General features: G+C 39.9%; 1 protein-coding gene across 5 annotated transcripts in view; it reads left to right on the top strand.

Moving 5' to 3' along the window:
* The window catches only part of LOC112144749 (plexin-A1), a 267,901-nt gene that overhangs the window by 150,884 nt on the left and 104,107 nt on the right, over positions 1 to 12,910 (top strand). For all 5 annotated transcript variants that reach the window (XM_024269482.2, XM_024269485.2, XM_024269483.2 and 2 more), the window contains exons 6-8: positions 1,602 to 1,725; positions 5,065 to 5,218; positions 7,249 to 7,348. In XM_024269482.2, the coding sequence (XP_024125250.1) occupies positions 1,602 to 1,725; positions 5,065 to 5,218; positions 7,249 to 7,348 (378 nt within the window). The remainder of the gene's footprint in view (positions 1 to 1,601; positions 1,726 to 5,064; positions 5,219 to 7,248; positions 7,349 to 12,910) is intronic.

Below are 12,910 nucleotides of genomic sequence, written 5' to 3'. Positions count from 1 at the left end.
TAAATATTTTACTCTCCATAAAAATATATTTTGTCAAAATTATACAAGTTAGAAATAAGCGCACGATAACATTGGGTTATTAATAAGAATAAAATAAAATGATCTGGAGGGCCGGATGTGTCAACTCGGAGGGCCGTGTTAACCAAACTGTCCTGTTTGGTTACCCTTTAAATTAGTCGGTAAGGAGACTCACAGAGGAGTGAGTTAGCATTAGCATGGTAGTGTTAGCATGTTAGCATTAGCATCTAACAACATTTTTTTTAGCAATCTGTTCGCTGCTGCTTTAAGTGAATAGTTTTATCCTCCAGTTCTGGCACAATTCAGTTGATATGTTTCGGGGGAGGGTGATGCCTCATCGCGTGTGTGTTTACCTCACGCGCAGTCAGACGGCGGCGGAGAGGACAAAAGAAATTCACCAAAAGAAGAGCTTATGAACATTACTACTTGGATTCAAGCATTTACTCACCATGTGACGACTAGCATGCTTACTTTTACTCGCCACAGGGGAGAAAACACTCCCAACTAGCAAGTGCTTTTCGGACCCTTCAAAATAAAAGTCTATTGCGATAGACTCATTTCATGTTGAGAAAAAGTTATATCGCTTTATCGCCTTTACCACATGCATGACAATATGTTCCATTTTCAAGAGAACTGTAAGACAGACCGGCACTCCCCTACAGATGCAACCCCCCCCCTACAACCAAACAACCCAAAAACCCCCATATCAGTTCATGACCAATTCTTTAATATTCGTATCATTGATGAGGTTCTGCTTCCTCTCTGGTACTAAAGACCAGACAGACTGAGCGCTGGACAGAGATGAGGGCCGACTGAAGGCCTCTCTTCATTCAGTCTCACAGCAGCAGCAAAGGAGAGAGTTCATGATGTGTTTGTGCGCGGCTCTCCGGGGAGCGCCGGGTGACACTTTTCTTCCTGAGTGTGAGTGAAGGCTAACTAAATGAGGGAATGGGGGAACTGCTTGGCGGCGCAGGCAGTTAGCAGTTTTTTTTTCTGCCTCCCTCACGTTGTTAAGGCCTTGGAAAGCGCAGAATCAGCACTTCCCCGTCACCGCTGGGACCGGTTGTTGTTAGTGCGAAGGTGAAGCAAATGCAATATGAATAGCTAATAATAAAAGCGAGCTGCAGCACAGGACGGATCTCCACAGCCGGCTTTGTAATAAGACTAAAGGAGGCGAGTGATATGTGGCCGGCTGGAATTGCGTAATTTTAACGGTTCAGGGAAACTTTAACAATCGCGTAAATTTCTCCAGAGAAGTTTGAATTGGGTGGGCTTGTAAAAGAGTGGGGTGCGTGGGGGGGGGTCTAGATGTTCATAGCAGTTCTTGCAGATGTCAGGACCAATAAGAAAGTGATGTAAAGGCCCACAGTAATGGCTGAAGGAAGCTATTAGCCTATTTGTCTTTTATTATTGGCCTCATTTCTGTGCTACAGTGATGGCTGCACGTGTTTATCATCTTAATACGATTGTCTTGTTGGCTTAACAGTTTCCCCTCTTCTCTCCTCCTCTTCCCGCTCCTCACCTCTCTTTCTTTCGTTCATCCATCCTCATTTGTCCGTCCTCCCTCTCTGGTTCCTCCTCAGATGTTCTCGTAAGGACCGCTGTGAGCGAGCGGGAGAGCCTCAGAGGTTTGCCTCAGACCAGCGGCAGTGTGTGGAGCTGACCGTTCAGCCAGGAAACATCTCCGTCACCATGTCGGAAGTGCAGGTGTGTAATGGAACGTACCATTCTGGTTTTAGGTGTCCTCTTCTGAGCCTTTAAACCACAAGTGTCAAAGTCCTTTTATTTTATTGTTATCAATGGCACGATGTAATATTGTGCTTAATTCTGACTTTTATATTTTGCAAAAATATATTTTCATGGAGAGTAAAATATTGAAAGTTATTTAAAGTTTAAGTTGATTTATTCTGGAATAATATTCCTGCCTTTTTATTATTCATAATTATGTTAAAAAGTTACGGTTTTAAATTTTTAAAAATTGGTTTTCTGTTAGCTTTTTGGACTATTTTACCATTTAATAAGATTTTTTAATCTGTTTTGGAGTTCAGCTAATATTTCAGCTACATGCTAGCTGTTCTAGCTAATTTAGGCTTTTCTCATGTTTTAGGTTATTTTGAAGTTTAGTTATTTTTCATCTACATGCTAGCCGTTTTGACTAACCTAGGATTTTAGCTCCAGCGGCCAAATTCAGCTTACAGCATTCACACTAGCATTATTGCAGGTCATGTTATATTTCTATTTCATAATTATGTAAAAAGTTATGGTTCTAAAGTTTTAAAAATGTACTTTTAGAGTGTTGAATGTTTATCTTGTTCGGCCTGCGACCTAAGGTGTGTTTTGGATTTTGGCCCCTTGTGCGATTGAGTTTGACACTCCTGCTTTAAACTCAAGAACAAAGACTTGGAGGAGAGCTGAACGCTGCAGAAAATGAGTCTAAGGTCGACTATGAGTTAAATAACCAAAATGATCATGAAAATCTTATTTTGAAGGCTAAGATTGTTTTTACACCTATTAAAGTCGTTTCTGTGGATCAGAATTCTAAACTGAAGGATCGTCTCTTCTGCTTTTACATACTGAAGGTTTTCTCATTTTATGCCTCTTATTTTTTTAGATGTACCACAAAATTAAATAATAAAAGTTTGGATTAAATCCAATAGGTCAAATAAGGAGTAAAATAAAATGAAATATTTGATTCTGATGTTTATAAAGAAAGCAAACTGAGCTAAACTTATGTCTCAGTCATGTGTCAGAGCTCTGTCTCAAATGGATTTCAGCATCATTGTGAATTTAAACAAGATCTAGAATGTTTTTTTGATTTAATTAAAATGTCATGTATTCAAGAAAATATCCAGAACAGCCAAAGAATCCGGGAATCCTTTAGTCTGTGCAGACTGACTGCATGTGTTTCCTGCTTTGGTTACTAAGAGTCTGAATGAGGACAAAGTGAAAGCTGCAGCTTCTGAAACAGAAACACTGATTATAAATCTGTTTTATTTAAATGCATGTGTAAATGGCTACAGAAAGAAGGAACCTTCTATACAGCGTTCTGTAAACATAAATACAAACATTTTCACAGTTTTTTTCTATTGTTTATAGTCTCATAAGAAATAAGTCGAGGATCATAGAATGTAAGCACAGATCTGCTCATGATCTGAGATTTATGTAGATTTGACAAACTGAACCCATTCTGTACAGGAGACACGGAGGAGATTGATTGACAAGGTCAACAGCTGATCAGGATGCAGAACAAAAAAAAAATCATGTGACATTACAGTAAAAGAAAATCTGCAAATTAGTGAGGCAGTAAAAGGTGAACTGCGTTATAAAGGTAACACTATTTATGAAACAGATGTTACTTTATTCATTTGACCATCAGACAAACTGAGTGTGTGAAATAATTGTAAATGTGTAGATTGTTACTTCAATTTATTTGTATATTTTGTTCAAATATTTACATTTTAAATCTTTTTTTTTACTTGGAAGTTAGTATATTTGTCTATTCTGAATAGTATTACATACTTCAGTATTACAGTATCACAACCCGATGGAAGTACTCTATTGATAAATATGATTAGAAAATGCAGAGTGTAGGTGCTCAGTCTGGAATTTGAGGATCTAGGTCAAGAACTTGAACAGCTTTGTCTAGATCTTGATTAACTTAGTCTAGAACTTGAGGGACTCAGTGTAGAACTTGATGAGTTTAGTCTATAACTTAATGAGCTAAGTATAGAACTTAAGGGGCTCAATGTAGAACTTGAAGATCTTAGTCTAGAACTTCAAGACCTCAGTCTAGAACTTGATGAGTTTAGTCTAGAATTTGATGAAGTCTAGAACTTGTTGGACTCAGTCTGGAACTTCATGACCTCAGTCTAGAAACTTGGGGTGCTCAGTCTGGAACTTGAAGATCCTAGTCTAGAATATGATGAACCAAGTCTCGAATTTGAGGGGCTCAGTCTATAACTTGATAAGTTAAGTCTATAACTTGATGAGTTAAGTCTATAACTTTATGAGTTAAGTCTATAACTTGAGGAGCTCAGTCTATAGCTTTATGAGTTTAATCTAGAACTTGATACGTTTGGTCTAGAATTTGATGAACTAAGTCTAGAACTTGAGGGGCTCGGCCTAGAACTTATTGACGTCGGCCCAGTACTTGATGAGCTCAGTTTAGAATTTGATGAGCTACTTTTAGAACTTGATGACCTCAGTCTAGAATTTGAGGTTTTTAAGTCTAGAACTTTAGTAGCTCAGTCTAGAAACTGAAGTTACTGAGATGTGTGATGACAGATTGACCTGGGAAACACAGATTAATCTATTGTTTTTCTTTACGACCAGTAAAATAAAAGTCTCTGCACTCAGATCAGTGTTGTAGATTATTTTAATCTATTATTCACATCATCAAAAATGGAGTTCACTATCATTCTTCCCCTTATTGCCGCAACAGAGTTCAGAAATCTTTTGCCCTTCTGACAGAAACGCACTCCTGTCAGAGATCAGCCAATCGACCTTTATCTATAATTGACAGCAAAAGCGACATAGTGACCCCCACAGGATAAATGACCTAATATGACCCCCATACTCAGGGATACATTATTTGTTGCTGTTCTGTCCCAATACTTGGAGGTCATGTTTCTCGGATCATGTCACATCCTCAGTTTGGATTTTAAAGTTCTCAGAGAAGATCCAAGTGGTGGAATTTCAAGATCTGAGAACTCCACCGACAAACCGAACAGAACGGATGTTGTTTTGTTTGGTCTGTGGTGAATCACTGCCGTGCTCCCATTCTGTCAGCAGCTCCTCAGTGGAACCACACAGGACTCAGCAATGACACTTTCCTTCAGTCTCTTCCTGCACATTAACACACACATTAATCTCATCATAGCTGTTCCAGTGACTGACGCACACACAGCGCTGGCTCTCTCTCACGCCTCCGCCCCCACCGCGCTCCCAACTCCCATTAACCTCCATGTCATATCTTATAACAATTCATGTACACGATGTCCTTTCATTGATCTTGTGCTGATTGTCTGACTCGCTCTCGTTCCGTAGCTGGTCCTCCAGGCCCGTAATGTGCCGGATCTGTCGGCGGGGGTCAACTGCTCCTTCGAAGACTACGTGGAGACCGAGGGCCGGATCCAGGGCGGACACATCTTTTGCTTGTCTCCTTCTGCCAGGGACATCGCCCCAATCACCAAGAACAAAGGTCAGAAGATGAGCAACCGTGGCACGGGGATGTGAGCTCATTGGGGTCGGGGAGGGTGTGGTTAGATGCATTCAGAAGAAGAAAGGAATGAAATTCTTTCCTGCCTTCAGTTGTTGGTCTATGATGTCCATCACAGGCTGTGTCTTCATCACCCAGGAGAGTTTAGTGTGTGCTGCTGTTGCTGGAAATAGCGTTTGCATTACCTCAAAGGAATTTCCATGTTATGACACATTTGCTTCATGTATTTATGTTCAGAAATCCTTGTCATCACCAATAACGGCCACCCATTCAGTTTCAAAGACATATGCAATAGTCCAAGTTTATCTGCTGAAAATAGAGCCGTTTCTGAACCTGTTAGCAGATGTTAAGCTTTGTTGTCTGTTTAGTTCTTTTTTTTTTGCATCTAAACGACTGGTTTGTTCTAAACTTCCTTTCAAAAGCAGGAACTTCAAGGCATTTTTCTTCCTCACATAAAAATAACTCAATTTTAATGTATAAATGATGACTTTCACAGGGATTTTGCTCTGGTTTCATGTCCAATTCTGTCACGCTGCAAAGATGGAATAAATAAATAAAAACGCTCTTGTATTCAAACCAATAAAAGCGCGTCAGCTGGTCTGCTCCAGCATTCCTAAGTGACAACTCCTGAAGTTCTTCAGCTGATCCCATCATGATCGTTAGCAGCTCTGGCATCCAAACTCTGATTGGTGCGACTATTTTTAACGCCACCCTACCGAGGGTGTGACTGGAGTCGAGCGTTGCTAGGTTACACCATGTTTCTGTCATTGTATGAGGTCAAAACAAGTGAAAAACCATGTTTGGATTTGACTTAGAATACACACTGTGTATTGATGGTTGACAACTATTTGTCCTATGTAGTTGTTGTTTACAAGCATATGTAACAGACAATGGCTAACAAGGTGTCTGTTATCAGACAGTTGCTTTTGAGAAGTCTGTTAATTTCTGATAATGCACACTTTGAAGGGCATTATCCCATTTTTATGTCGTGGTCCTGGTGAATACTCTGCTCTGATTGGCTGCTGGGTGTGGATTAAAAAGTGAGAATCCACAGTGATTATGAACACCGAAAAAAGAAGTTCTGATCTCCCAAAAAGCCCAAAATAAATAATCAATCATTTTTAATACTTTAATCTAGTCAATTTTTAGGTTTGTTGCTCTTTTACAAAAAGTGGACTTTTTGATGCGTGGTGCGATGCATTGTCATGGTAACCACTTCAGAACCAGCACATAACTTGCACTGCGACAGCAAAGGAAAGTAGCATACTAAACACCATGAGAAGTTAAAGGGTAACCCAACCCTAAATCAACTTTTTCTGTCTGTTGACTTCTATAAATGGGTTTTAAAAGTGCTGTCTGTTGGTCATTGCCAAAATTTGGACAAATTAAAATAAACTTGTTTAATTCATGAAAATACAGTCAATGTTTTGGTTATTTGCGCGGCAGGGAGGTCAAGTTTCAATGTTAAGTTGACTGGCACTATTTGGGCGTCGGGCGTGGTGAGGTTGGCCCGTTGCGTTAACCAATCAGGGACTCCATCCAATAAATCCAAAATGGCCGCTCAATGCGAGGATTTTTGTCCTGAACCTCCATGTATTTCTTACCCCATTGGGGCTGTGGGGTTGCTGTAAACTGTCCCGGTTACTGTTGGGCGAAGGCGGTATAAACCCTGGACAGATCTCCAGCCTGTCACAGAGCCCCTGGAGCTGGAGCAATAGAGACGCTACGCTAGCCAGCTAGCCTACGCTGCCGGCCCCTGCGTAGTAGAACTGGCTAATGGCTCCAGCTCCATGGGTTTTTGTTTTTCTCATTTTTATAAGACAACAATAAAAATATCCACCAGTTTTATTTTTATTTTGTTTAATGAAGTGAATGCAGCTTTATTAGGTGTTCATTATCAATTTTTAAATCCACACCCAGCAGCCAATCAGAATGGAGCATTCACCTGGAAAATGATATAATTCTGCTATATTTACCTATAAATCTGATTGAATTTGTTTTTGTGGATGCAGGTGACAAACGGGTGATCAACCTCTACCTCAAGTCTAAGGAGACGGGCAAGAAGTTTGCCAGTGTGGACTTTGTTTTCTACAACTGCAGCGTCCATCAGTCGTAAGTTCCATTTATCACATTAAGATTGCTTTTTTTATATATGTATATAATGAGATCAGCTTTGTCTCTGCGCCCCATGGGCTTTCTAGAGTTACTTTTCAGGAGGTGAACTCTCACATATCTGCTCCACCCTCTGACCTCCACAGCAGGCTAGTGTTACAGAGAGACTCAAAAATCAAACGTGCTTTACATGAACAATGTCATTAAAGTCTTTTGATCATAGACCAAAATCATTCTAATGCTTGTTTAGTGGTTTATTAATTACACCGAGATCTGCTGCCAGGTCTTTAAGTCGCAATTTTGTATTCCTGCTTAAAAAAAAAAAAAGCGATAATTTTCCATCAGCCTCCAGGAAAATACATTTTGCTACATATATGAAGCCACACCCCCAATGCTATCAATGCACCCTGCTAAGGTAAAAGAACCCCCCCCAAATCCCGCCGTCCGCCCCACAGCCTGTCAATCCTCGGCTGATCCAGAGAGGCTCAAGCGTCTGCTGGGGTATTAGCCTTGGGGCAGCAGATGGCGGGGCGGCCCCTGGGGTACTGCGGAGCTCCATCCCTGTGGAGACCGCCAGGGTCGTCCAGAGACTCACACATGTACAGCCACACATTTCCCCCACCGAGTCACTTAGTGCTCATTTAAACCCTGAATGTCTCGGACACCTAATCCGCCACTTTGACCTTTAACCCGATGCCTCCCCGTTTCCCCGCTCTTAACCACAAATCCCAAAGACGATTAGCTCAGCTGGTTAAGGGTGTGGCGGTTTACAATGTGGAGTCATGCTTTGTCTAGAACAGGAGTGTCAAACTCACACAAGGGGGCAAAATCCAAAACACACCTGAGGTCGCCAAACAGGATAAACCTTTATTGAACACTCTAAAACTACATTTTTAAAACTTTAAAACCATAACTTTATAACATAATTATGAACTAGATATATAGCATAAGCTGAATTTGGCCACTGAACATGCTAGTGCTGATAGTTGAAGATGCTGAAGCTGATAGCCAGCTAAAATATTAGCTACATGTCAAATTAGCCCAAAAACCTTAAAATAAACTTAGATCAGCCAAAACAGCTAGCATGTTGATGAAGAAAATAACTAAACTTCAAAATACCCTAAAACACTGAAAAAAAGCCTAAATTAGCCAAAACAGAAATACTAGCTAAACTCCAAAACAGGCTAAAAAATCTAAGTAAATGCCAAAATAGTCCAAAAAACTATCAGAATGACAATTTCTAAATCATAACTTATTAACATTATTATGAATAATCAAAAGGCATGAATATTATTTTAGAATAAATTAACTTAAACCTTAAATGACTTTCAATATTTTACTCTCTATAAAAATATATTTTATCAAAATTATACAAGTTAGAAATGAGCACAAGATAACATCGGGCCATTAATAACAATAAAAATAAATATCTGGAGGGCCGGATAGAATTACCCGGAGGGCCGGTCCGGCCCCCGGGCCTTGACTTTGACACATGTGGTCTAGAAGGACTTGTGATGTTTGCTCCACCATCCAGATCAGATCCTGGATCAGTGATTGCAGAAGCTCTCGTCTTCAAAAAAGATAAATTTAGATAAAGCAACAAGTCATGCACAGTAAAAAAAAAGGCTAGCTGACAAACACAAAGAGAGTCGCACATTTGAAGATAACACCCCAATGAGTCGCGATTAAATCTGTTCTGTGAGCTGATCTAATACATGCAGCGAGTGATGTAATGGAGCCGCCTAATGAAGTTACAGACGGAGCATGTTGCATCTTCTGCAGTTACTCTGATGGCCAAGCAAGATGCCGAGATAAGAGCCCCATTTGGAGCTGGCACTCCATCCTGCTTACGCTCGGTGCCCCCCCAGGCCTCAGTGTGCAGAGTCTGATGAGATCAGGCCGGTAATGTCATTGGTGTAATGTCTCCATTTCCAGAACGCTTGGTCACTCCTGACAGAGCTCAGAAAATACTGCAGGCTTTTATAAAGTGAACAGAGCACTTCACGGGAGACGATGAAATACGCGCCCCCCTCCTGCTGGATTTATGATTATTAGCGATCTGACATTTTTCTAAAGCATCCCCCTGTGGATCCGCTCTGTGCCAGAACAATGTCCTTGGATTGGTGGACTTTAGAAGGCAGAAGAACCCCCAAATCCAGGCCCCTCCTGCTTATTTACTCAACTGATTACGTCGTGGCCCTTGCCTTTTAAAAAATGCCATACATTTGCATATTGTATTAATCTTATTAGAATTCCCCGGTGTTTCACTGTAAAGGTTGCTGAGATTGAAATAGAAAATCACCTGCAGCCATTAGTTCTCTGAATTCCGTATTTACACATGCTCCTTGGCTCATTCCACGTTACGGCACTTAATGAAGATGCCGTCTGGAAATAATTTGTGTTTGAATTGTGCGATTAAAGATGTATGACGCTGGGATGTGTGTTGACTTTGTTGTGCGATCTAAATTGATCGTTCAGTCTTTGTAGAATAAAATTGAATGTAGAAAAAAAGAAATAAATTATAAATGAGTTAGTTAAACTAATAAACCAATTATTATTAAAATTGTTATTACATTTATTGCTGTACATTTCAGTTTACAACAGCTAGAAGCTGCTTAGCAAAAGGTTTTTCCTAAAGACAATATTAAAATAGCACAGATGGGAAATAAAAATTCAGCTAAAAGTTCAAATCATTTTAATAGAATAAGAACAAGTAGAGCTACATTAGAAGTAGTGGTTGGAAAAAATAGATTTTTTAGATGCATCAATTATGATCTATAAACAGTTCTGAATTGTTTTATGATTTTTGAATAATCTCTAAGTGAAAATGTATATAATTTAAAGTAAAAGTAACAAGTGGAACTAAATACAAAGACAATTTTTAACAGAAACAACACAGCCTGAAATATGTTGCAATAACCCTAAATTCAATCCAGTTATCATAATACGTTTTTCATTCCATGGTGGGGCTCGAACCAGAGTCACTGGAATGAATGACTGCAGCGCTGAGCCCTATGCTACCATATAACTCGTGATGGGAAGAATTGTATTTTTCCCCTTTCTCCATATAAGTCAAAGAGAACGAAAAACCAAAGCAGAGGAGGAGCGAACACTGACGTCATCATGGTGCACCTCTTGGAGCTGCTAGCTCAGACTGATTTATGAGACACTTTCTGTGTGTGAAAACGAAAAAACAATCTTCATTGGCTTTGTCCCTTTAATTATGTCACAGAATGAGTGGTATCCATGAAGAACATGGAAGAGTGGTTTAGAGAATTGCTTTTTTATTTTATTTAAGAGACAAGTAATGCAGTTACATAGTGAAAAGATAAAGCATTTCTGTTTATGCATTTTAATTTTGATATTTCTAGTTGAATTTTGGGACAAAATGACTAAAGAACTTTTTGAAAATGAAATATCAAATGCCATTTTCTTTATCATTTTAATTAACTTACAGAATGAGTGGTGTTGAAAAAGAAATAGCCGCTCTGATAATTGCTTTTTAATTTCATTTAAGAGACGAGTAATGTAGAGATATTGTGAAAATGAAAAAGCATTTCCAGTATTGACTTTCATTTTGAATTATGAGTCACAAATGCTTCCATAGTTCTTGACCTGTGTGGTCCGTTGTTTAACCACTACTGTCTCTGAGTGTGATCGCTTCATTCTGTCCTCTGGAACGTTGACCATCTTTAAAACCTGCTGGATTCTGGGGATTCTGACACAGTTATCATGCTGTGATCATTGAACCTGCACCGGCACGTCTGGCACCAAAGCTATAATAATGTCCCATTACCATAGTGTTTATGGTTCATAGCCTGGTTGTTTCCTGTGAAGTTTTGGATAAAGCCATTGACTGTATATGAGAACTGGACTAAGTGACCCCTCCCTCCCAGTGTTCCAAACTGGAAGTGGCTAAAAAAAGGTAAAATCCCATAGACCTCAATGGAAAAACAGCTGTCACTCTATTTGTCAGAATAACCATTATTGATCTGATGCTTTTTTCTTAACACGTTCTAGAAAATGTATATATTTTTTGGTGATATTTGTTCCGTAGTGCAACTTATTTAAATTATAAATTGACCAATCAGATGCCTCAATAGAAGTAAGTGGAGACTTAATGGTCAAAACGTTTAACAGATTTCCTGTAGCCTGTTTTTAAGTGGTGGGGTGTGGCCTTCCAACAACCTCCCTCCAGATTGGTGTAAGTGGTTGCTCTAGAAACATTGACTCAGACAGACTCAAACACTGCTAACCGACAATGTTTGGCTCCAATATGGCGGTGTCCGTATTGTGGAACAATGGTGACTTGCTTTGGAAGGAGTTGAACCATTTTCTATGGTGAAGGTCGGTCCAGTTCTCACATACAGTCAGTGGATACAAAGCACAACAACTCTTGATTGTTTATGTCTCCTGTAACTCATCTTGTATTTTTTTATTGCAAGCCTCCGTTGACAATACATTTTTTTTATCTTAATGTGTGTTGCTTCGATAAATAAAGGTTAAATAAATTATGTAAAATTTTATGGGTTTTTTTTTAACACTTGTGGAGATTGTTAAAACAAGGTGTAAATACACACAACCCGACATCTTCACCTGATTCAGTGACTGATGGAGTCTGCTATTCTACATGACACGCTAATCCTTCAATACTGTAAACAGAGACCGTCATAGACTTAGGAAGGGCAAAACTAATGTAGTCAAAATCAGTTTTCATCTATTCATCAGCCGCTTTGATGTTAAAATCTGCTGACTTTTTCAGAGGAAGGTGTTATTTACTTATGTTTTGAAGTTGCCAATAAATAAAGTTTACAAGTGCCAACAATCCAAACTGTCCAAATAACCATATGGGCTGTGAATCTGAGTGTATTTAATCCAAAAAAAAGGGCGTTCATTATCCGAGGCTGTGTATCATTTAGCATCACAATGTGAATCGATCCATTAGCATGATCACGGCCTCAAAGCTGCTCGGGGGAGGGGCTTTTCCATCATAAAGCAGCTGATGGGGGAAGCGGGGGAGGGGTTGGGGCCTGCGGCCTGGGGTGGCACCTTCTTGTATTTCAAAGTCATAAAAGTTGGCGAGCATGAAGGGCGGCGGTTACCTGGTGGTTTTTCCTTTCTGGTTTCGGAGCTCAGGCTCACTAACGAGCTTGATTTCAACATGAATAAAAGATAGACTTTTGATCAAAATGCTTGTTGGGCTCCGGTGACAGATGTGGTGATTGATGTGAGCCGCTAACTACATCGTGGCGTTTGATTCCGGTTGCCCACTGTGCTAAGTTGCAGTTGTGCTGTATTTTAATGAAGCCTGTTCAGCGGTGGGCCCCGAGCAAAAAAAAAAAACCCTCAAAACTCTTTGACATTCTAAGCAGGACTTGTTATTGTGCGAGCAAATGCTAACGTGCTAACCTAGCGGTGCATTTGTCTTGCTTCAGTAACGTCGTTAGCTCTTTTGTTAGCGAGTGACAGGCTGCCGTCTGCTCCATCTTCTACAAGGATGAGCTCTAAACTCCGATTCTCAGTTCTGGTCTGTAAATCTGAACGCTGTATGCTAACCTAGCG

Source organism: Oryzias melastigma, linkage group LG5 (assembly GCF_002922805.2).
Source record: "Oryzias melastigma strain HK-1 linkage group LG5, ASM292280v2, whole genome shotgun sequence".
Taxonomy (NCBI): Eukaryota; Metazoa; Chordata; class Actinopteri; order Beloniformes; family Adrianichthyidae; genus Oryzias; species Oryzias melastigma.
Note: the sequence above shows the minus strand (reverse complement) of the source record. Positions and strands in the feature narration are given on the sequence as shown.